Consider the following 25,635-nt stretch of genomic DNA (forward strand, 5'->3'; position numbering starts at 1 on the left):
CGCCTCTCTTCGGGTTGCGCAGTCAGGCGGCGGGTGTGCGAGAGAGGGAGAGCCGGGCAGGTCGCTCCTCTCTCTTTCCCTCTCTCCGCCCACACAAGCCTCCCCCACCCCACTCCGCCCGAGACAGCGGCGGCGGCGGCGGTTAGAGCAAGAGCAGACGCGGGCGGGGATGGTGCGTCTCGGGGAGGCGGTGGCCTTTGCCGCTGCCACCGCTGCCGCGCCGGCTGCTGCTGCTGCTGCTCCTCCTGCCGCCCCTCCGTCCTTGCTGTGGGGGTGAAGAGGACACCCGAGACCCGACAGAGATGAGGTAGCGGCGGCGGCGGCGGCGGCGGCGGGGACCCGCGGGCCAAGGGGCTCGGCAGCGGGCAGGGCGAGCCCGGGGGGTCACCCTGGTGAGGGGAGCGCAGGCGCGCTGGGGAGAGCGAGGCGGGGAGGGACCCCTCCACCAGCCCCAGCGCACGCGCGCGGCCCTCTCGCCCTTCTTCGGGGGCCCCGCATTCGCCCCCGCCGCCTGCCCTGTTGTTATTCCCAATGTTATTCCTGGTTGGCGGCCCGTTTTCCCTCCCTCCCTCCCTCCCCGGTATGATTTTTGTCCGCGTTCTTCTCTCCCTCAGTCCGCCCCATTGCCCGGCCCACCCCCCCCTCCATTGCCCGGCGCCCCTCTCTCCTTCCATTCGCCTCCCGCGCGAGAGGAGGACGATCCGTGGCCATTGACCCGGAGAGTGTGTGCCGGGAGCTCTTCGCCGGCGGCCGTGATTCCTTTTAAAAAAATCTCCTAATGCTGGTCTTCTGGCGCCGATAGCGGCGCCTTTGATTTCGTCTCCTGCTCCCGATCTTTTTGACTTATTTCTTAGAGGTGGGGAATATATATATATATATATAGAGCAAGCAGAAGGGAATAGTGTGCGGGGTGATGAGCGGGCCCTACTTGTAGGGGGTGGGGAAGAGAGAGCTTATTTATGCCCAGCTCGGGTAAACGAGATTGCCTTGCCTGCAAAAGCAGCCGACGTCTTTGTCGTGCCTGTTTTAACAAACACGCTCTCGCTCGTGTCTGTTTTAACAAACTCGCCGGTAGACTGTCGGTGCGAGGAGATGCAACGAGAATCCGAGGTGGAGCATGCAGAAGTAACTTATACAGTAGTGTCCCTGGCTGAGATTGCTGCGCGCGGGCAGCCATGGTTTCCAAAGAGGAATCTCCGTCAGTGACATTCTCCGGCTAAAAAAAAGTGTCTGGATTTTTGCATGAGGTTTGGCCTTGCACTTTCTAGCCCGTGCACCTTTTTTTTGGCCTTCACAGCCCTGTAATGAAGGAAACATGTCCTCCACTTCAAAGATTGGCATTTAGCCTTGGAAGAAGCAAGGTCTTTATCATGTCACTTCTATTTGCTCTGAGTTGAACAGCAACATTTATTTGATTACATTTGTAACTATAGATAGTCTTCATCTTGGATGTGTTTTCCTCATAGGAAATTGACTACTGAGAACAAACTGCTTACCAATAATACTATATTAAATAATTTCTTCTTGTAGGCATTCCCAGCTGGAGTAAGTGTTCAGTAATGAAACAGCCATGAAAATATGACATAGTGACTTCTTGCTCATAGCCATCCTTCACAAACAGTAAATGTTTTTTGGCTGCTTGTTAAAGACAAATATATATCCAGTTCAGTTTATTATGCTTGAGGGGTAAGACCATAGTTAAATTCTTAGATCTCTTATGAAACTGTGAGCTCCTTTGGCAGGATTTAAGATGTCAGTATGATGCTGAAGTCCAAAGAGATAATTAGTTAGATATTAATACTCTAATCAAAGATCTGGGATTTATAGAGCATCCCAAATTAAATACAGTGGTACCTCTAGTTACAAACTTAATTCATTCCGGAGGTCCGTTCTTAACCTGAAACTGTTCTTAACTAGAGGTGTGCTTTCGCTAATGGGGCCTTTTGCAAGAAGCACACAATTTCCGTTCTCATCCTGGGGCAAAGTTCTCAACTCGAGGTAACTCTTCCAGGTTAGTGTGTTGCAAAATGTTAAAAGCTATATCAGAGTGAATAGCAGAATCACAGTATGCTCTAGTCTAGAGGCTGGCTGTTGAGAGATACTACCTAGCTTCCCAATTGACACATCCCAGCAATGATAAAAGAGAAATATGTACAGAACTTGCTGGGAGTTTGCTTAATGTGATAGCAAATTAACATCCCTCCCACACATCTCAAAGTAGCCCTCCAGGAAAACTATTTTTAATAAGGGCTCTTATTAGTTGGTTTGACCCTTATATTCTTAGTATATACTTTGTAGAAAATATTGAGGGGAAAATAGGTATTGGAAAGTTAAATATAATAGCAATGGATTCTGAAAAACAAGGCAAACAAGAAGGCATGTTCGTTGGTTAAGAAATGACTGTGGTAGCTTAGTGATGGGGAAAAGGAGAGAAAATGGCAGAAAAATTAAATTCTCCATTTTCTATCTTTGATACTGATGGCATGAAAAATATTTTTGAACTAAATATGTGGAAATAGTAAAACATAGACCAAGCATTAGGAAAGCTTATTTGCAAGAATGGTACAGGATACTTGGCAAGATTTCAGAATTTATTTAGCTGCTCTACTCCTGAAACTTGGGTATATTAAAATAGCTGTAACATACAGTAGAGTTAAATTCATTCATACCATAAAATATATTTAAAATATATTTAAAAGATCTAAAAGGCCCAAACAGATTATATAGCATCAAAAAGAATGCAGGAATAGCGACTGGTCAAGTTCTCCAGAGAGGGAATTAAGAGGCAGAGTGCCTTGATTGAGGGGACACTAAATTTGGTCACCATCTACCTTCTAATGACTAGGACCAGTAACCTAATGCAAGCCAGATCAACTGTAGCAGGAGGAGATTCTTTAGATTCTCTGTTCCCAAGTTGTTTAGTACTTCAAAGGTTAAAACCAACACTTGACATTGTCCCATGAAAAGACTGAGAGCTGGTGTCTGGCTGTCTGAGAATTGGAAGTTCCATGCACCTAATTCAGTTAGGAAACCTGTTCCTGTATTTTGCATAAATTATAGTTCCCAAGTGGTTCTCAAAAGCAGCTCCTTGAACAATACATTGAAGTACTTTAAATAAGCTGTCAACAGAGCATGGATAGCTGCATTTTTTCATTGAATATTTTCCATAAAACAGGTTACCGTATTTTTCGTCCCATAGGGCGCACCGGCCCATAGGACGCACCTAGTTTTTTTGGGGGGGAATAAAGGAAATTCCCCCCCCTTTATTTCCCCCCAAAACCAGGTCGGGGAATCCAAACCAGGTCGGGGAATCCAAACCAGGTCGGGGAACAGTGGGATGGTGGTGCTCCGCCTCCCCGCTGTCCCCCGAGCTTGTGGGGCTGCCCGATATCTGCACGAAGCCTGGGGTGCGCTGTGCAGCGCGCCCCAGGCTTCGGGATGCAGGCTGCTATCCGCAAGCCTTGGGAGCCTGATGGGAACTCCCGTGGAGCTCCCAAGGCTTGCAGAGAGCTTCCTGAAGCCTGGAGAGCGAGAGGGGTCGGTGCGCACCAACCCCTCTTGCTCTCCAGGCTTCAGCGAAAGCCTGCATTCGCCCCATAGGACGCACACACATTTCCCCTTCATTTTTGGAGGGGAAAAAGTGCGTCCTATAGGGCGAAAAATACGGTAATCTACAGTATTGGTATAGAAAGGAATACAGTGGTACCTCGGGTTACAGATGCTTCAGGTTACAGATTCTGCTAACCCAGAAAAAGTACCTCGGGTTAAGAACTTTGCTGGTGACGGCGCGGCAGCAGCGGGAGGCCCCATTAGCTAAAGTGGTACCTCAGGTTAAGAACAGTTTCAGGTTAAGAATGGACCTCCAGAACGAATTAAGTTCTTAACCTGAGGTACCACTATAACTGAGATTCATACATGATTACTCTAAAGTAATGTATTGGAACTTGCAACACAATCCACACAGCCTTTTCTGTGGCTACCTTGCCCCTTCTTTGATGGCCTCCTCTTACATTATGTGAATACTTAACTTCTTAGGAAGTTATTTGAACTCTAGCAGCTTTGATGAACTCTGTTTTTTTCTTATTTGACTCTTCAGAGTGTATTTAGTCTGAGAGTTTTTATTAAAAATGTATCAAATGAGGAAATTGAATTACATTCAAAAAATATGTTTGTAGCTGCTAGTTTAGATCTAGATGAGGTCAGTTGCCATTAGAGCTCACTGAAATGGTGAGAAAAGTTAGCTGTGGGCATGAATTAAATGACAGTCTGGATTAAACTGTCTGCTTTTAATTGAGATGTGTGTTTGTGTGCAACTTCTTTGACTTGTTTTTGACTGCTTATATCTTTTTACTGTTTTTTATTTGGTTTGAACTTTTTGGAAAATGGGATAGAACTTATTTTAACTTACTTACATTTCTATGCATGTTTATTTGAAACTAAGTATTCAGTAAAGACAAGGATTGTGATCCTAGTCTCTAGGATTTATGTTTAGATTTATAGACTGAATTACTGCTGGAGGTGTCTAAATCTTGTGAGTTTGCATGTATAATGTATGTGCATAGTAGCATACACTGACATATACGTTACTGAAAGCCTATTTCTCGTCAGTTCCTGAAACTTAAGGAATAATAAATGAGAATGCATGCTTGTTGTTTCTGTGGTTTATAGCTAAGTATTACTTTTTAAATAAATCCCAACTTCCAGATCTGGTACTACAAAGATGGTGTGATTAAAATACTGGAAGAAACATTACAGTACAGTCATACTTCGGGTTGAAGTAGTTTTGGGTTGAGCATTTTCGGGTTGCGCTCCGCGGCGACCCGGAAGTAACGGAACGCATTACTTCCGGGTTTCACTGCATGCGCAGACGCTCAAAATGACGTCATGTGCATGTGCGGAAGCATCGAATTGCGACCCGCGCAGACACGGGTTGCGTTTGCTTCAGGATGTGAACTGGGCTCCAGAACGGATCCCGTTTGCATCCAGAGGTACCACTGTATCTCAACACTTCTGTGTAACTAAAAGTGGGCCTGTAGTTTTGTCTAGATATAAGGGAAAGCTGCCAGTGGCATGTGGAGGAAATGCTTATTTCCAGTAAGGCAGGCAAAAAGATGGAAATGGTCTAACTTAAAGGCCTCTTTAATTCAAACCATAGAACCATTGGCATTTAGGCTCAAGCAGCTCACAGACCGTTCGAGCTTGTATGATTAGTACTTGTATGCTCTCACTTTGGCAGTTTTACAGCAGTCATGTTTTCACACAGATGAGCTGTTTGAGAACAATTTCACCAGTGTATTAAGCCCAGAATCTTTGCTTCAGAGTTAACAGACAAAGTGTTGCTTAAAACTGCAGTAAAAGGAATTGATTGTTTTAGAGTCTCTCTTTAGTTGTACTCTAGTTGGACATTAGCTTTTTCCAGGTTTACTTGATAAATCTTCAAATGTCTGTTTTCTGCAAGCTTTTTAAGAAGTAATAATTTACTCAGAGCTATGTTTCATAGGAATCAATAGGGGATACCTGTAAGTAAAGAGATAAAGCTCAGGGTTGGGATGCCAGTAAATAGATCTAGAAAACAGCTAATAATTGAGACTGTGGTCCAGGCCAGATGTGATAAAACAAGCTACATCGAGCGAGCCACAAGGTTTGTTGTTAAGCCAAGGTTTGTTCTTGGTTTTCCAATCATAGCTTGTTTGAACAGAATATACTCTGATCCCTGGTTTTCATATATTGCTAAGCCAGATATATATTGCTTAGCTAGAAGGGAGTAGGCACAATCTCTGCATTTGTGGTGGACCACTAACTATGGTTTAGCATAATGTATAAACTTTGACATTGTGTTTTAAGTGTTATATTTCAATACTTTCTATAACAACATGATCTATAACATAACATCGTAATCTATGACATAATTTTATTGGTATAGTGCACAAAATTCACAACATGATGGTACTTTAAACCAAATAGTGCTTATATGATGTCCTAAACTCAATATTGGTAGACATGCAACATACCAAACACTTCTAACTTTGCTTATTAGCATTTAGCTACACATTTCTGTTTTTCCAGTAAAATTCTCTAAGCATACCTTGATTGTCTGCGTATATCTGAGGCTAATTATGAAATATTTATTAGATGTATATGGCTTCCACTTCTATATTATAGTACAAATATCTGTCTGACCTTTATCTGAGGATAAGTTCTTAAGACCTTGTTCTTAAGACAGCTTTCTAAAGGTGAATTGTGAGTCTTGAGATGAATCTGGCAAGGTTCCTAAGACGTCATTAGACTTGTAACTGACCATTCCTATATACAAATTTTATGTCTGCAGCAGCTTCTGGTTAAGAATGTTAACCTTTTGCAATGCAACTGAATGGCAAAGGCTAATTATGAAAAGCTTAAAATAACTTAAAGCCTTCATGCTCAATTAGAAGTAGTAGTGACTACTGCTTGAATAGTAAAGTACCTTGGTATGCAGCTTCTGATCCTTGTTCTTTCTTTGACTTTGATTTTGATAAAGTGAAAATAAATGAAGATTCCAGCTTCAAAATGGGAATGACAGCTATTATATTAGACTATCATAATTGCTATTATGCTGTTGATTCGCTCCTGTGAGTGGGAGCATCCCTGAGCATAGCATAACATTTTTTAATTTCAGATTTCTTTTAGACTTGGGTTGGATTCTAATTTCATTTTCCATGGATGAAAAGATTCCTTCGTCTATGTATGGCTTTTGAATCCAGTGGAGGGATCCTGCTGATGGAAGTGGAGACTTTTTTTGCTAATCCCTGTTTCCCCTACACAGACCCCCTTCCACATACATCGTGTGGGTCGCCAGAGTATACTGGCTTTCAGCTCTGCAGTCCGTAAGCAACTTTTACTTATCCTTCTCCACTAAATGCTTCTCTTGACATAAAAGCCAGCATCCTTGCACACCTTTTTGAATGTTTCATTAATGTAAAAAATACAAAGAGCACATGTAAAATGTTTCAACATAAAAAATTCATAGTGCCCTATAAAGGCATCCATTTTGAGCAGATGCAAGTGTTATGTGAATATTGTATTTGATCTGGAAAAGACATTGAATGACCATTACGGGTTCCATTCCCGGCCACTACGTCCATCAGCGGAGTGCATATAAGCGTGCCCTGTTCTGCCCCCATTCCACCCATTTAGTGACATTTTTGGGTTACTTCCAGGTTTGACTGTGAGTCATTCAGACACACATTAATCAGTTGTTGACTATATGGCATATGTTGGCAGAAGGAAAAGCCTTGCATTGGGCAGACATAAATAAAAAGAAAATTCTCAAGAAAATTCCACTTACCATTCATCCTATATCTGAGGATAAGTTCTGCACTTTGGATTAGTGGCTTCCATGTCTAGGAATTGGGTATGAGAGTTGTTCTAGGCAGGATTATGCTCCCTCTGAAAGATCTGGTATTTAGTTTGAGGGGAGTACTCTTGGATTCCACCTATTTCTGGAAGCACAAGTTTCCAAATCCAGCTGGTTCTCCAACTAAGGCTCTTCCTAGAAGGGGGTAGCTTGGCCACTTTGCTTTATGCTATAGTAATTTTCTGTATGGACTACTGCAGTTCATTCTACATGGGGCTGCCCTTGAAGATTGTTCAGAAGCTGCAGCTAGTACAATATGCAGCTGTGGAGATCTTATTGGGTCTCTTACCTAGAGACCATATTGCATCAGCCTAGAAGCATTTGCAGTGGCTGCCAATTAGCTGTCAAGTCCAATTCAAGGTTTTAGTTTTTACATATAGAACCCTATATGGCTTTATCTGAGAGGCTGTCACCCAATATTAACTGACCCAGGACTTGAGATCTGCTCTTTCAGCTTTGTCAGTAGTGCCATCAGCAAGGGCTCTTAAGGAAGCAAGCCACCTCATCTGTAGCATTCCCCTCAGAAATTTGGCTGGCGCTAACTTACTTGGTTTTAGGTACTAATTGAAAATGTGTTTTTGTGGGGGTTTTTTTGGTTAGGCTCCTGATGGATAAATACTTGGTCCACAGAATATAGTGACTATATGGTTTTAATGGGTTTTAAGAGCAGAATTTTTAGGGACGCGGGTGGCGCTGTGGGTAAAACCTCAGCGCCTAGGGCTTGCCGATCGCATGGTCGGCGGTTCGAATCCCTGCGGCGGGGTGAGCTCCTCTTTTTCGGTCCCAGCTCCTGCCCACCTAGCAGTTCGAAAGCACCCCTAAGTGCAAGTAGATAAATAGGTACCGCTTTCTAGCGGGAAGGTAAACGGCGTTTCCATGTGCGGCACGGGTGCTGGCTCACCAGTGCAGCTTCGTCACATTGGCCACGTGACCCGGAAGTGTCTGCGGACAGCGCTGGCCCCCGGCCTCTTAAGTGAGATGGGCGCACAACCCTAGAGTCGGACACGACTGGCCCGTACGGGCAGGGGTACCTTTACCTTTTTAAGAGCAGAATATAAATTATAAACATTAAATTTGAAGAGATTGCAAGGAGTATTGCATCTTATTTGAGGCTGAATTGCTGTTGTTTTTTTAAAAATATTTTGTTACTTATGTAAAGGAGAATGGTAATCATAATGAATATTTAAACTACTGTGATACTGTTGTTTGAAAATCTGTAGCTGTGTAATCAGATTAGTAGCTGTATAATAAATCAAACCAATGTAGTGGTAGTGCTGAATATTTAAACTATACATTGTTATACTGGCTAGTTTGTGTTAGCAACCTTGCGTTTAGATTTGTTTTATTTAAAATTGTACCCTGCTTTTTAAGGAACTTCCTCCACAGAGCAGTTAGGATCTCATATATATAATTCTGCTTACTCTGACAATAAAACATTCAAAATTCAGTACAATTAACCAATATATCAGCAGAAAAATAGAATAGAAAACAATGCAAATAATAAAAAACAGCATTAAGACTAACAAGGATTAAAAACTGTAGACATCAACATATTTTCTGAGTGTATGGTTCAAGAGCTGAAGGTCATAAAGGAGGAAGAATTCAGCTGTCTGCTTTCTAAATGCTTTTCATATGTGTCAGGCTGAATAGATGCTATGTAATCTGACTTTCAGCCTAGCATGTCAACAATCTTTAAAATGTAAAGCTTCTTTTAATTGTATTCAGTTTCATGTTCCCTAAAATATAACTTATATGGGCAAACTAAAGAAATGAATTCTTGATGGTAAATGTTCTGTATTTTGCTGTAGTTAAATAAAAGCACTTCCCAACCCTGCAAATGCATGTAATCTTAGTCGGGTTGTCTGAAGTTTAAAGGAGATCAGGTGACCATTCCTATACATCTATAACATCTGATATCTCTAATTAAAATATCCACAAAGAGGAGGCAAACAGCTTATGTCTCATTTACAAGATAAATCAGTTTAAGAAGGCAAGCATAATAGCTCGGCCAAGTCCATATTGTTGAAAATAGCACAAATAATTGCCTTAAGATAGATACTCCTAAGTGTACAGTATGGAAGAATTAGCAAGACACTTGCTCGGAATGAACTACAGTTTAATTGTAGTGTTCAGCTCCCTTTATTTCAGCAGACATGGGCTTTCTTGGTAGTAAATACCCCATATAGACCATGTAATTAATACCCTATGTAGATAGCTAATGCATTTTTTCACATTTATATTTTAAAAATGCAGTGTCTGTATACATAGGATATAAAATACATAGTCTATATAGAATATATATTATGAAGAAAGCTGGTAATATAAATTACATTTGAATGATATTTCACAAATTACTAAAGATCACCACAGAATTTGATTATAAACTGGTTATAAAAGAACTATGTTCTGGCTGCTTTAATCTTTTTGGTGCCTGAATTTATTTCACATGTAAAACATAGAATTTGGGTTAATAATATTTGAAAGTAAAGTTGTGCTGGAAACCAATTTGGACCAGATGAAGTATATCTCTAGATAATGGTTTTCAGTAATTGAATTAAAGCTTCATTTATATGGCACTTTTGTGGCTTCTCAAGGTAGAATTAGACCTTATGAATGATGCAAAAACTTTAGCCTTGTTCTACATTTGCTCCTATAGTGTCTAGCTGTAAAGAGTGATAATGTGTGTGGTTTCCCTGCTCTGTTTTATTGATTGGAAGGATGGGGAATGTTGAAAGATTCAACATAGATAAAAGAAAATACTTCTTCATTCAGCATACACTTAACTTCGGAACTTGCTCCCACGTGAGGCCACCAACCTAGATGGCTTTAAAAGTTAAGACAAATTCATGGAGGAGAGGGCTGTTGCTGGATACTAGCCATGATGGCTATTCTCTGCCTCCACAGTTGGAGTCCATAATGCTTCTGTGTATCAGTTACCAGAAACCACAGGAGGGCAGGGTGCTCTTGTGCTCGAATCCTGCTTAGTAGTTGGCTACTAAGAGAACAGGATGGTGGACTAGGTAGGCCTTTGACCTGATCCAGTAGGCTGTTCTTATATTTTGCCTTAACCACAATATGTAGCTAATGTTCGCTCCTGGCTCCTTAAAGCTTGGTTCTGTTCTCCATATTCTGAATGTTTAGATTTGATGAGCTTTGCTTTGCATGCACATGTAGTGTTTCACATCTGGGCAGGAGCTACTTTTGCTGGAAGGCTTGTACAGTGGTACCTCGGGTTACATACGCCTCAGGTTACATACGCTTCAGGTTACAGACTCCGCTAACCCAGAAATATTACCTCAGGTTAAGAACTTTGCTTCAGGATGAGAACAGAAATTGTGCGCCGGCGGCGCGGCAGCAACAGGACGCCCTATTAGCTAAAGTTGTCTTCAGGTTAAGAACAGTTTCAGGTTAAGTACGGACCTTCAGAACGAATTAAGTACTTAACCCGAGGTACCACTGTACTGTAATGTTTCTTCCAGTATTTTAATCACACCATTTTTGAAGTACCATATCTGGAAGTTGGTACCACTGTACACCTCTCTTCTGGCATGGCCAGGAGAGAAAGGGTGTATTACTTTTGAGGTGTGTTTGGTTTGAGGTATAAATAAGGGCTCATTTGCATGTTTCATTGTATTGGAGTTTCTGAACCGTCTTCTGACCTAGAGATTACCAGAGCATGTACAACAGGAGTTAGGCTGTCCCTGTCTTCCAAATAGGGGCACAGCAATACTTTGTATTGCTTACTGTAGGAATGGCAGAGCTAGTGCTTTCCCTGCGCTGTTCTGCCATCTGGATCTTGTGTGTCGGTTTATAATTGATCCACAGTTCAGCTGACCCATCGTTTTAAGCTGCTGAAGACTCATGCTTAGTTGTTAGAAGCACATGTGATGGCTCTGTGCCTGAAACAGCTTAGAAGCTATTGGTTTGCTGAAGAATTGTGTTTCATTAAGCAGACCTCCCTTTGGATTTATGCAAGGGTAATTAAACTAATGAACTACTTGATTATGCTGTTAATTTGCAAATCAAGGCTTTGCTTGAAAAATTGCTATAGAATCTAAAAACAAATTATTGTTCTAAAATTAAACGTTGGTAAATGTTTTATTCTCAAGTTAAATGCAAGAAGTTCACAGTTGCATTCACACACAACTTTCTGAAAAGTAAACATTTTGGCTTCTTGAATTAGAGTCTTGCCGTACATATGAGACCTGTGCAGTTGTACTGTAAAGGTAAAGGGACCCCTGACCGTTAAGTCCAGTCGGGGGTTGCGGCGCTCATCTTGCTTCACTGGTCAAGGGAGCTGGCGTTTGTCCGCAGACAGCTTCCAGGTCATGTGGCCAGCATGACCAAGCCACTTCTGGCGAACTAGAGCAGCGCACAGAAACGCCGTTTACCTTCCCGCCACAGTGGAACCTATTTATCTACTTGCACTTTGGCGTGCTTTCAAACTGTTAGGTTGGCAGGAGCAGGGACTGAGCAACGGGAGCTCACCCCATCGCGGGGATTCAAACCGCCGACCTTCTGATCGGCAAGCCCTAGGCTCTGTGGTTTAGACCACAACGCCACCTGTGTCCCATTATCAAGTGAACTGACTTCTAATATTCCTAATAAAATGCAGAAAGTTCATCTTCAGCACGAAGATGGTATCTTATGTGGATAAAAGTATTTATTTAACATTTTATATATTTAAGGTGCTTATATATCACTTAATCATTAACATTTCTAAGCAATGTACATAAAATTATATCCCAATTCCTTACAAAGAATAAGAACAGGGAAAATTCATCTCAGTCCTGAGCACTTCCTTTAAACATCTAGTGAAATAACAAAGTCTTTGCATGTGCCAGCAGTTCAGCAAAGAGGATGCCTAGCTAATCTCAGTCTGGTTAGAGTTCCACAATAATGAATGTATATTTTTTTAACTGAATGCATAGATTCTAGTAGTTGCAAGCTGTGCATTTGAGCCATGGAGGACCACCAACAAAGACTCCCCCAAGAATCATGAACTTGGGCTGGTAACTTTAGGCAACCAGTTCAAGCTTTTAAGCACCAGTGTTACATGCTGTCAGTAGCCTGTTCCCATGATCCTCAGGGTCCCTTCCAACTCCACAATTTTATGATTCTATGATCAGCAGTTTAGCCACAATATTCTGCACTAGCTGGAACTTCCAGATCAGGCATGCTGGTAGTCCCACATAAAGTGCATTGCAGTAATCAAGCCTTGAGGTTACCAATGTAAGAATTGCTTTGGCCAAAAATGGTTGGAGCAGCAGCCATACCTACTAAAATGCACTCTTAAACACTGAGGCTGCTAGTGTTACTTGTCAGCAAATTTAATTTCTATTTACGCCTTGATTCTTGTACTGTGTCTAATCCAGGAAGTCTGGATTACAGCTAGTTGTGCAGTGAACATGGTATACAATCTTTCATAACTTATTACTCACCCTCCTGCTAATATTTACTCATGCCTCAACCTTGAATCATCTGCAGAAGTGAGATAATCTTTTTGGTCCCACAAGTGTGTTCACTATTTAAAAGTGCATTGGTTTTTAAAAATCTCAGTTTTGACTGTGGTAAAACTGCCATATTTTCTTAATATAGTGTAGCAATTGAGAATTCCTCTTTTATCTGCTGTCGTTACTCAATATGGTGCCAGAGTTAGGTTTCAGAGTTGCAAAAAAAAAAGTATCACTGATTTTTACACAGCTTGGAATGTCAGTATGGATTTCCTAGGGCTTATTATCTAGGGGGGGAAAGTGCTGGTACTCACATTAAGAGATGGAAGTGGGGGCACAGGCAAGGGGAGGGGGCAGTGTATGAGGGAGGGACATAGTCTGATTCAAAGTTTGGGCGGTGGAGGCAAGTTACCTGCTTGATGCTTCCTTGTCCACCCACCTACCAGGGTGCCTGTCACCCAGGTGAAGAGGTCTCCCCCGCAGGGAGCACCATCACCACCATTGCGTACCTTCTGGCAGCTGCTTTGGTGAGGGACGCGTCTTTCCTGCCAGTGGCTCCTCAGGCCAGCTCCTCCCCTGTTCTGCGCTCTCGCTTTCTCTCTCTCTCTCTTTCCTGCATCTGTCCCCAAGCTGCCATGCAAGGAAAAAGAGGGAGGGCGCAGGATGACCAGCTTTGTCAATGTGGTGTGTGTGTGTGTGTGTGTGCATTGCCTCCAGGCTGTGGGGGGAGGAGGACACTTTCCTGAGTCCTTCCTGTGCTTTTCTCTGGGGCGGCGGCAGCGTGGAAGCCTCTGACTTGCCCAGGCTGCATCTGATCCTTCATTTTATTGTAGCTGCAAGGAGAAGCCCCAAGTTCACTCACTGCCACCACTTTGTGTGGTGCCTGGTAGAGTGAGTCTGATGTAGCCATCTTGTGTATGAGTCCCATTCTAAGTTGGGAGCTGATCTATTTGGTGGAGCATTGAATTGCCATTGTATAGTTCCTTTTTGGGCTGACCAGAAGAAGATTCACGAAACGGATTGAAATCCAGGTGTCTCGGAGTTCAGTTGGGATCACACCAGCACAAGTATACACAAAGAGTGTTGCTCTCATGGACTTACTTCAGAACTGTTTGGACTGTTTGGCTTTGGAATGTCAGTTGTGCATGTTGTTATCTTGGCACTGTATGTATTATTTAAGATTTCATTTAATAGACAGTATGGAAATGCTCTACATTATTGTTAACTGTTTTTGTGAACCACATACAGAGTTGTCTAGTTTGTGATTTATGTCTCTGTATTCCTTTTGGTGTGGTATTTATGCACAGCTCTCTGTAGTTCCTGTCACAGCATTTTGATTAGGTTGATGTCTGGACTTTGACTGGGCCATTGCAATGCCTTGATTCTCCCCCCACCCCCAGCCATTCTGTTGTAGATTTGTTGGTGTACTTGGGATTGTTGTCCTGTTGCACAACCCAATTTCAACCAAGCTTCAGCTGTCAGGCAGATGGCCTCACATTTGACCGTAGTATACTTTGATATACACAAGATTCATGGTCAACTCAATGACTGCAAGGTTCCCAGGTCCTGTGGCTGCAAAACAAGGCCAAATTATCACCCCTCCACCACAATGCTTGGTATTTGGTATTTGGTGTTTGTGCTGATATGCTGTTTGGTTTTCTCCAAATGTGCTGCTGTGCATTATGTCCAAACATCTCCACTTTGGTCTTGTCTGCCCAAAGGACATTGTTCCAGAAGTCTTATGGTTGTTAAGATGCAATTTTGCAAACCTAAACCATGCTGCCATGTTCTTTTTAGAGAGAAGGAGGTTTGGCAACTCTTTCAAACAACCATACTTGTTCTGTCTTTTTCTAATTTTACTGTCATGAACTTTAACATTTAACATGCCAGCTGAGTTCTGTACAGCCTGAGATGTAACTCTTGGGCTTTCTGCAATTTCTTTGACCATTGCAGACCATTGCAGAGCTTGACCTTGGGGTGAATTTGCTGGAACGTCCACTCCTGGGAAGATTGACAACTGTCTTGAATCCTTTTCACTTTTGAATAATCTTTCTCACTCTAAAATGATTGACTTAAAATTGGTGGTGATGGCCTTATAAACCTTCCCAGTTGTATGGGCAGCAACAGTTGCTTCTCCAAGAGCATTGCTGATGTCTTTCGTCCTTAGTGTTGTGTTAAAACACACCTGAATGCTCCCGACCAGCAAACTGCTAAAACTTTGGATTTTACAGAGGTGGGCACACTTGCTGATGATCAATTAAGAAAGGGCATTTGATTACCAGTACCAGTCTGCTACTTATCCTCTTAATTTCTGTGCAAGCAGTAAGGGTATACTTAGTTTTTCACACGTGGCTTCTTCATTTTGGCTTTGTTTTTGTTAAATAAATCATGACTCAGTGTAACAAGTCATATGTTGCTGTTCATCTGAGGTTGTATTTACCTAAGTTAAAGACTTGCTAAGGAAAAGATGGTTGTTATTACCGTATTTTTCTGTGTATAAGACATGTTTAAGATGACCCCTAATTTTTTGAACCCAAAATTAAGAAATCAATATTTTTTTGTGGAGGTCACCCAAAGAGGGAAGTTAGCCAAAGTTGTTAACATTTGGGGGCAAGATCACCCTTGAGTTGTTTACCTTTTTTAAACCTTAGAAAGGGAGGGGGATAGACAAGAACACCCCAATTCTAGAAGTGAAAACAAATCCCTACGCAGACCATCTTGCCTATAATCTCCCCAAACCAATAAACCTATTCCATTTTCAGCACTTGGACCAATATGGTCATCATTGAAGGATCCAAGGGAGTTTATACCAGTGAAATCTACATCTGAAGGCAAGATTAAGGTTTATCATGCTGTTATCTCTGTGTTTCATTGCCCTCCTGATGAGCATACTAGTTTTCTGCACCCAGAAGTTCATTAATGGTTTATATACCACCCTGTACCCAGAGGTCTCATTACAGTTGTCACAACATTGTCCATACAATTAACATTCAGTCTTGCAGTTGGATGAAAGCCCCATAGAAACGTCCCGCTGTAGGTCAGTCCAGGCCTGGACATCTTGCCAAGTACTGGTTGTCATTATGTACTTTCTTCCTCGCTCCTGCTAGACTGATTTATTCTTGCTGTTGAGCTCTGTCTTGTTTGCTCATTTGAGTAAACTTCATGCAGACTCCCAGATAAAACTCACTGACCCAGCTACCAGCCTTGGGATCTCACCCAGGTGGACTGCTGGCCAGAACTCATGATGACTGTGTTATTTTGTACCTGTTCTTTTGTGATTTGTAAAGCACCATGCACACTGATGCTGTATAAAATAAGAATATTAGCATTCCAAATAAGTTGCCCCTCATAGGATGATGCTTGGTATTTTTCCTCTTTGCTGTATTTCTAACACCCTGATTTTTGCTTAAGATTCTTCTAAGCTACAAAGCAAAGTTAGCACTGTGACAATGTTAGTAACAACCCTAATTGAAAAAAATCTTTTCCTTTGCCAGACCTTATGAGAAGTCCATGGTGTGTGGCTTTTATTTCTCAATTACCGGTATATTGCATGAAACTTCCTTAATCAACTGAATCAAAATGATTTATACGGATGTAAGACTGGAAATTACACTCAGACTGTAATTTCTTCAAAGCTTTAATCTTTTCAACTTTAACTACTTAAAGTGAAAGAAAAACATACTTTTCTTTTAAGCAAATGGGTGTGGTTCTAAGTTTCTGTTGTACGTACTTCTATGGTAGTAATTTGGTAATCTCTCTGTAATTTACTATGCATTCTAATTTATTGTTGGAATGGGGTCTATCTTGTTCAATCTTTTTCCTTAGGGGTACAATGATCAACAGTCACGGGAGCATCTAATGTGGCTAGCATATTTTAACATATTGAGCTATGCAGAGTCTATAAAAGATTAGGAGAAGATTTTGCTTTACTTCAAGGAGCATTTGGGAGAGAGAGAGAGTGCCATTCATTTCTTGGAGTATGGTACTTAAGCATTTTATGTTGGTTAGAGTTTGAAGGGCTTCCTTACTTGGAGTCAACAGACTCTGCTGACAATGAAACCTGGGCAGATCCTTTCGCATGTTCTGCTGTTGTGCAAGGTAAGGAGCAGAGGCAGGACTGGAAACTGCCCAGAGTGGCTGGGACAAGGAATCAAATGGGTGGAGTATAAGAAAGAAATTAGTAGTAGTTGTAGTAGTAGTAGTAGTAGTAGTAGTAGTATTACTACTCCTCCTCCTCTTCATATTCCGTCCAGTCTGAAAGTTTAAGAAAGATTTTATGCTTTCAAACCATAGGTGACAACTTTTATGAGCAGGGCTATGGAATCTGTGGTCCTCCAGATGTTGTTGGGCTGTTGTACCCATCATCCGCGCCCATTAGTTATGCTTACTTAGCTTATGGTAGTTAAAGTCTGACAATATTAGGAGGGCAGTAGGTTCCCTATCCTTGTTTTACAACAGATTTTGGCTGCTGTAGAACAGTGAATCTTGAGTGTTAACATAATAAATGGCTGTTAGGTTTACATTTTTGAGTCATGTGTTTTCCAAAGCTTTCTATTGTGTGTGTTAGGAGGTTACATAGCCTTTTGTCCTAAGTGATTCACCAGTTCCCTCAAACCACTTGAGACTTGGTTGAATACAACCCTATGTATTTCATTAAAGTTATTCTCAGAGCAGCTGCATTAAAATTAATGGACCTCAGTTAGTCATGTCCATTATTTTCAACGAGCCTGTTCCCAGTAGAACTAACATTGAATGCAACCCACATACTTTATTTTACTCAAGGGTAATGTCTTCCTCAAATGGGTTGCCTCTGGATAGATATGGGATGTACATATTCTTAGTGTTATTTGGGTGGATATAAGATTTTAAGGAAAACGAAGAGCTATTAGCATTCTTCATGTTGTAATTGCTAAATATCACATATAATTCCAATGGAGTTTTCTGGGAAACAGTGAAATATGGCTAAAAGATATTTAGTATTTTAGAAAGTGACTGCAAAATTATTGTAGTCATAGCAGGCATGCACATATTGTAGAGCATAATTGCTGATTATCATAGTAAGGAAAACTTGTATCTCATTTTTTTCCAGGCTATGGATAAAATATTTGAAAGCACTGCTTTCACTGTATTTGCTGTTTCTCTGTCTTAATAATGTGATACTCTAAAACTTGGTGATCCAAATTCAATCTTCAGTATATGGACAGGGGTCTATATTGATCATAATACACACAGAAAGGGAAATTCTCCAGAGCTGTAGGCAAAGGTAATGAGTGAGGTTTCTGAACTGGTAACTGGCAGAGGGGCCAGTGGAGGACAGAGGCAGGGTAATAATAGGGTAAAAATAAAAGGCCATTCTAAGGATGCAGCTAAGTGCAGATGGCTGGGTATTTGATGCCCAGGAACAACTAGGTTCTGAAATAAGGAGCAATGTTGTAACTGGGAGCAGGAGGAAAGATGAATATTGTATTTCTTTAACATTTTATGCTTGCTGCCCTGGGCTTCTCTGGCAGGAAGGATGGGATCAAAAGTTCATATTTCATAGCATTTGGAAACCGTTTTTGTCTTGATTATATTTACATGACTACTGCATTTATAAAGAAGTTCTCTTTTTCTGTATATCAGTAAATTATATGATAGTAAGCAAGTACCTCTGAAGTAAGGAGTTGTTTTTGTATACCTGCTTGTCTTAATGTGCCACTCTTTACTCCCCAGGCATCTATTAGCAAGTTAAAGGTGATTGAACCATGGCTCAGTTTCCAACACCTTTTGCTGGTAAGTATTAGGATCCCCCCATGCTTTTTGTTCATGCTTGCTTTCCAGCTTCATGAGGAAAAGATAGTTGGGCTTGAACACACTAATAAACTTAGTGTGTAGTTACAGTTGTTGAAAAAAGCACCCTACTGCTTATATGTGTTGAGTGTTCTTGGGTGGTTGTTGAAAGTGGGGGAGGCTGATGCAGGGGATGGCTGAAGGTAAAGGCAGCAAGAGGTTGTTGCTCAAATATAACCTGTGCCCAGGGGTCTGATAAGATTGTGTCAGACAATTTAGATGGGGGTTTATGCCTTAAATTAGTTGGGGGCCCACCTGCTGATCCAACTCTTCCACCTTTGCTGGAGATTCACACATTTTGACTGGCCTTGGTAGCCAGTTATTTTTTCCAATAGTTAGATGGAGATCAGGCTTTTTGCTTCTTGTTCAACAGAGGCTACAGTAAATGTCTATTTGTTTTGTACCTGCTGCTGACTAGAGGGATGTTACAGGGTAGAGGATGTGTGCATTGTAACAACTTCTTCCCACCATCCCATTCAGTGATGCTGCATCTTAGCATAAGATACATCCTGATGCCATTTTAAAAGACTAAACCACTATCTTCTTGTAATACAAGAATCTTTTTACTGTTTTGATCACCAGAATGATATTTATGGTTGCCAATGGGTTCTGGCAACTGTATTCATAGATTCTAGATCTTCAGCAGCAAGCTGTAGCTGTGTTGCTAGCAGCCTGTGTTACCAGCTTGCTGTATGCACAGCAAGGATATATGCTTATTGGTCTCCTCTATAACAGTTGCTGAGCTTTCCTTCCTTCAGCATCCCATGAGGCAATGGGAGTTGTTTCAGCCACGGTGGTAGAGAGCTTTTTTTTGCAAGTCTAGCAGTGTTTAGATTCTTCATAGCACATTGAGAAAATAGCTGATGCTGTCATTATTTGTAAAGCCTATTTTTCCTGACAATATCTCAATCTCTTGCTTGTGAATTAGGCAACCTGGACATCTGGGCTGTAACTGTGGAAGAGAGAGCTAAACATGATCAACAGTTCCACAGTTTGAAACCAATATCTGGATTTATCACTGGTAATGCCATAGCTGTCATGTGTAATTTCCATTGCGAAAATACCCACCATCATGCAATTTAAGGTTTTCCTTGGGCTGCCCCAGATCAAGCATCCAAGAGGCAACTTAGCAGTGCTACTTGTTTTCTAAGACTGCAAGAAGAAGCAAAGGAAGTAACAGTCCTTTAAAAATATATGGTTGAAGTGAAATGTTTGTAAATACATTGCCAAAATGAAGTTAGGAAAAATACAAAACTCATTGCTGTGTGATTTCTGTGATTCTGATCATATGTATAGTTAGCTCATAGATTGTCTCCTATTTTTCATACTGGAATCTTAAGTTCTAGAATAATTATAATATTACTAAATAAAAGAGAAGCAGACTCTCTTGTGCATGGGGGGAAATGTGTTTGATTCTTGTCTGTCAGATTTGCCTCTTGCATGGTTCTCCATAAGTGGCAGAAAGGAGGAGCAGATGTAGTATGAAAGTGAGGCAGTTTGCTAATATAAAAATGATGGTTGGTGCCTCCAAACATTTGGTTCTGCAAGATCCACTACAACTTCCCTTGGCCCTATCAGCCAATATTTCTTCTATTTGCTGCACCCCAGCTTCTTCAATACAAGTGCTGCTTACTAGTCACAGTAGTAAAATGTTCAGAGGTAGTATACCTCTTAATTCTATATACAGGGATAAACCAAAGAGGAATAATGTTGTCTTCATGTTGTGCTTGAGGGTCAACTAGTCCAACCCTCTGCAATTCAGGAATCTCAATTAAAGCATCCATGACAAATGGCCATCCAATCTCTGCTTAAAAACTCCTAGTGAAAGAGTCTACCACTATCCGAGGAAGTCTGTGTCGTTGTTGAACAGTTCTTAACCATCAGGGAGTTTTTCTTTATGTTTAGTCTGAATTTCCTTTCTTGTATGCATTCATAATTTTATACACCTTTACTATATTTCCTCTTTACTCACATTTTCCCCACTAAGCTAAATAACCCCAAGTGTTTTAATCTTTCCTTATAGGGAAGTCGCTCAAGCCCCCTTGATCATTTTGATTGCCTTTTACTAGAAGGAATGGAGGTTTTGATCAGACTTACAGAGTGACCATAGCTGGTTAAATCTTATCCCCCAAAATGTAACAAGTTGGCAGTTTTGCCTCATTTCTGTGTTGCTGTGTCTTCTAGCCACACATTTTTGAATGAAAAGAACATTAATGCATATCCAAGTTTTATGAGAAATCGTCATTCATATGTTTTAAGAACGGTTTCTGTGGATAAAGTGTTTGCTTTCTCACTTTCACAAGGCACATAATTCTAATAAAGGAAGAGTAATTCTAATAAAGGAAGAGTTGCTGCAATGGAGAGACAGCAGGAACCATATGTTTCCCTTTTATCTAAGCTGATGTTAATGCAATGTGAATTTCCTGGTAACTAAAGTGAGGATGTTTCATTTTGTAGTAATGTGCAGTTCAGAATTTGTTCACGTCCCCTTTAACACATTTCAATACAGTATCTCAGTATTCATCTAATAAAACGTAGTCTTTGGTGGCTGTAATGTGGATTTTTAAAAAACTAGTGTGGCATTGTAGCTAAGGGGCTTACTTGCGGACTTGGAAGCGCCCAGTTCAAATCAGACCCTCTTTATTTGTTTATAATTTTTGTATCCCAGAGGAGTTCACATAAATAAAGATGAGATATAGGCCTGTCCCTCAACCTTACAAACTAAAAACACAAAGCATGCAAGGGAAGGGAAGTAGAGGTAAAAGAATATTGGTTTGACATTGCAAGGAATAAAGAGCTATAATCAGACAACTACATCCAGTTGAGCCACAGTGTTCTTCCCTTGCTGTTGGTTTTGCTTGGACAACAGAGGTGCTGCTGATAATCCAGCCATTGTTCCTCTTGTTAAGGCTGAGGCCAGAGAGTTCTCCCCTTCAGTCCTGCAATCCCAGGGCAATTGGTAGTTGGAACCAAGTTTTCTTTCTGGCACAGAGGAGGTAAGCAGGCACCATACAGCTGCTCTTTCTCTGACTGATGGGTGCGGCCAGACTGAACTTGACATAGGGTTCTTTCTGAAGGTAGGAGGCTCCTTCAAGGCAAAAGGGAGCAGATTGCTCAATGGCGTATTCTCCCCTGTCTCCAGTTTATATAATACTGATCTACCATACATGCTTGGTAAAAGGCAGGGGCTTCTATTAGCCCCAGCCAGGATAACCCTGGGTCAAGGATGATTGGAGTCAATCAAGTGACAAACAGAGGGCTACAAGTTCCCCATCCCTGGTGTAAGGATAACTGGCAATATACTGAACACCCTAAAAGCGCAACCTAGAAATTTTATTTATTGTACATTGGTTCTCTTATCATTCTTAAGACATTCCATTTGAAATACTTCCTCCTTTCTGACAGGTGATCAAGCCAGAAACTTTTTTTTCCAGTCTGGGTTACCTCAACCAGTTTTAGCACAGATATGGTAAGTGTAAATTTTAGGAGTTCATTTCAGACAAAAATTGCACAAGTAATATATTAACTTTCTACAGTTATATTTCATCTATTTTATTCAAAGTGCACTTTTAAAGACAAGGACTTTTGTCAAAATGGCTCTCATTGAGGCCTTTGTGAAACCATTTTTTTAACAGTCCAAAGAACTAATAGAAATGAAGAAATGAAATAAATGGTAAACATGAATACAGCAGTTGAGAAACTGCATTCTGATATCTTTGTGTAGGCAGCCTTAAATTAACCACCTGAAATACTTGCTGAATAAGTAGAAGCATGATTCTAAAATTAGAAGCTGAAAGAAATTCTATACATGCAAGTTTTTTATTGTCTAGGGAAGAGCAACAAGTCACCTAAAGCATAAGCTCTGACCTGCAAACTGCCTTTATTTACTGAATTTTAGGATTTCTGTGTAATTGCCTTTTAAATATGCATATCTGTTGAAGCCTTAATAAAGTTCTGTCTTGGCACATAACTTATTTGCTAAGGACTGCTATGTCACAAAAGTCTCTTTGTTTTAAATCAAAGATACTGCAAACAAATTTGACAGCCATGGTGATGTGAAAGGTGGTTGTGCTTTAAGATGAAAAAAAAAAAATTACATTTGTACAGACTTGTAGAATGTATGTTGACATTCTTAAATTCTTGTAAAATGTGTAGAACTAACAAACAGTATAGCATCTATTACTTGAATCCTTCTTTTACTGGCCTCTTACAGTATTTGTAGTTGGCAAGCCAATAATCCATTAAGAAGTGTCTTATGTAGGCTTTCAAATCAAACTGTAATGATTCTGAAGACAGTAACTGCATTTAAGTAGGTATAATCTGGATTACTGGATTTTTGCTTTACTAGGATAATTGTACTCCCTGAAAACCACTTGTTGGGTGTATCCTTCCCTCTGGTGAGCATAATTAACAAAAGTTCCACGTACTTTCAGTAGTGCTGTTTGAGACCAAGCAGGTTATACTTTCCTGAGTAGCTAATGAATTGTTAACATACACTTCAAATGAAAGCAAAGGTTTTATTTAATCATAGTAAACAAGGTGGTAATTTATGGCACTTGCAGTTTGAAATGAGACACATCGCTCAATGTGCTACATTTCAAACATTGAAAATGGTAGATACAAGACTTCACCAGAGCAGAGTTCATAAAGTAATAAATATGTTACTGGATTTATTGCCATAGATTGCTGAGGTTTCTGTGACCATTTCTCTAGACTGTGGCTATGATCTATCCTTGTGAAAATGTTACCTGGGAAGGAGCAAAAAAAGCTGATAGTAGCATGAAGAAGCATAGCCAGAAATTAGGGCATTTCCTCAGAGCCCATTCACTCATTACATTCCAGAGACACAGCTCAACCCATTATGTGTATTGGCCTTTTCTACACTCAACCTCTTCACCATCAGGAAAGTAGTGGGTATCACTTGGTCTGTATTGTGTCTTGTTTTAACTTGGTGTCTCTTTAACATCCCTGTCTGTCCTTGGAGACAAGGGGGACCTCAGTTAGGGGTTTCCAAGTAGATTTCTGAGCACTATTTGCATTGATGGATGACCATTTACATTATAACTCAATTACACACAGGTCTTACTATCCAAACATAACATGTCCCCAGGAAATTGATTGTTAGATGAGGGTTCACATAATTAGCTGATGATTTCAATTATTTCCTATGGAAACATTTCTTTTTTCTTTTCTGTTTTGCCAAATAAATTTTTATTAGTTTTCTAATATTACCCCAATATTACCCCAGTTGTACAATTTATACAAATACAAATAAATTCCAAATACATTCCAATTATCCTATGGAAACATTTCTAATCCATGATTTGTCCAGTCTCCCTCCCTCCCTGGTTTCCACCCCAAACTGCTGCAGCCAACTAGCTCTGATTTGTCACATCTCTCCCTTCCCTTTCTCCATGGTTTCTGCCCAAAATGGCTGCTTCCAACCTGCAAACAGAAAGAAGTAAGGACGTGGTCATTTTGGATAACAAGTGCTCCGATAGCAGGACCTGTGTGTAGTTGTAAAATGGTGATAGAAGTACATCTTAAATATTAAGTAGAGATCTAGAAAATTAGGCTCTGGGGTAGATAATGAAACCAAGGAAAGGAAAGCGTTTTGAGACACAACAATGGAAAATACAACACTCCAGTAAAACTGATTAAACTCAGCGGAACTTACTGCTAAGTAAATCTGCACATGAAGCTGAGTCAAAGCATTGGTCCATTTGTTCAGTATTATTCTCGAGTGGACACTAGGACACCACAAAGTGGTTTGTAATCCTTCAGTCACTTAAGCGGGAAATAATGTCATCACTTCAAGGGAATCTCTGAGTCATTCCCTCCCTTGGCGTGACAGTTCGTTTTTCCTGCCTCACTTGAAGCAGACCTGTTTTCACTGATGCTCTTCTGGTCTTTTGTTCTGGTTCAGTGTGCGATCTTTGTTTTGGTTCAGAGTTGTGAGCTTTGTCACTGGGTGTACAAGTGATTCTGTGTTGAGGATTTTGGTTACATTTTCCTCTCAGTGTCCCCGCCTTCAAGGTTCTTTCTTTCTTCAAGGTTCTGTTTTTCTGTCTAAGGTATTTTCTCTGAAAGTCTGTGTTTTGCTGCATTTTGTGGTGTCTGTGTGAGATTCACCTACAACTATGTAATTGATTTGTTTCCTTGCTGATTATACAGTTGCTTTTAACACTTTATTGCACTGTTTTTAGCTGAGGAGGGCAGGGCTTTTGAACCTGGGAACTTTTGCATTCAAAGCATTATGCTTTGGCTCCTCCCCTAGAGTAAGCATGTTGTTTTTGAAAAGGAAAAAGGTTGAGTAGCGTTATATTAAATACAAACATGATGTGTATCTTAATAGCACTCTAGGTTTAGGGCAGGCTTCCTCAACTTCAGCCCTCCATATGTTTTTTGGCCTACAACCCCCATGATCCCTAGCTAGCAGGACCAGTGGTCAGGGATGATGGGAATTGTAGTCTCAAAACATCTGGAGGGCAGAGGTTGAGGAAGCCTGGTTTAGGGTCAGACTTTGAAGTGTCCTTATACTCAAGTCAAAATGATGTCAGTCTTTCATCTTGAAACATATGAAAACTGGAGGGAGGGAAGACAAACAAATCACTAAATGGCAGTATTACACTATTCCTGTTGTAACCATGATCTTACAATTTCTGTGAAATCTAATACCACCTTCATTTGTGGAAAAACTAAATACTTTTAACATCAGATCATTTCCTGGACTTTGTATTTCCATCTCTCCTTTTGCAGCCACAATACTCTAGAGTCACTGACATCTAGTTCACCTTTGACTGAGGAAGTTCTCAGTCTAGAAGGTGATAAAACAGGCTTCCTTGAGGTTGTTTACTATGTTAAACATTCAAGGTGGATTTGATTAGTTGGGCTGACTATTTTATACTTGTGTTTTCTGTTAGGCAATAGTACTGTTTGCATAGTCTTAAATAGTTGTTT

General features: G+C 40.8%; 1 protein-coding gene across 3 annotated transcripts in view; it reads left to right on the plus strand.

The window, feature by feature from the left end:
- Positions 1-35: 35 nt before the first annotated feature.
- ITSN1 (intersectin 1) overlaps positions 36-25,635 on the plus strand; it is an 86,513-nt gene continuing 60,913 nt past the window's right edge. Inside the window, exons 1-4 of one of the 3 annotated variants that reach the window (XM_081858811.1) lie at positions 36-307; positions 18,559-18,618; positions 19,604-19,696; positions 22,081-22,144. In XM_081858811.1, coding sequence (XP_081714937.1) covers positions 18,591-18,618; positions 19,604-19,696; positions 22,081-22,144 — 185 coding nt within the window. In that variant the 5' untranslated portion in view covers positions 36-307; positions 18,559-18,590. The remainder of the gene's footprint in view (positions 308-18,558; positions 18,619-19,603; positions 19,697-22,080; positions 22,145-25,635) is intronic. The other 2 variants (XM_081858810.1, XM_081858812.1) reach the window with 2 other exon arrangements.

The sequence above is a fragment of the Podarcis erhardii genome (genome assembly GCF_964252035.2).
Source record: "Podarcis erhardii genome assembly, chromosome: 4".
NCBI lineage: Eukaryota > Metazoa > Chordata > Lepidosauria > Squamata > Lacertidae > Podarcis > Podarcis erhardii.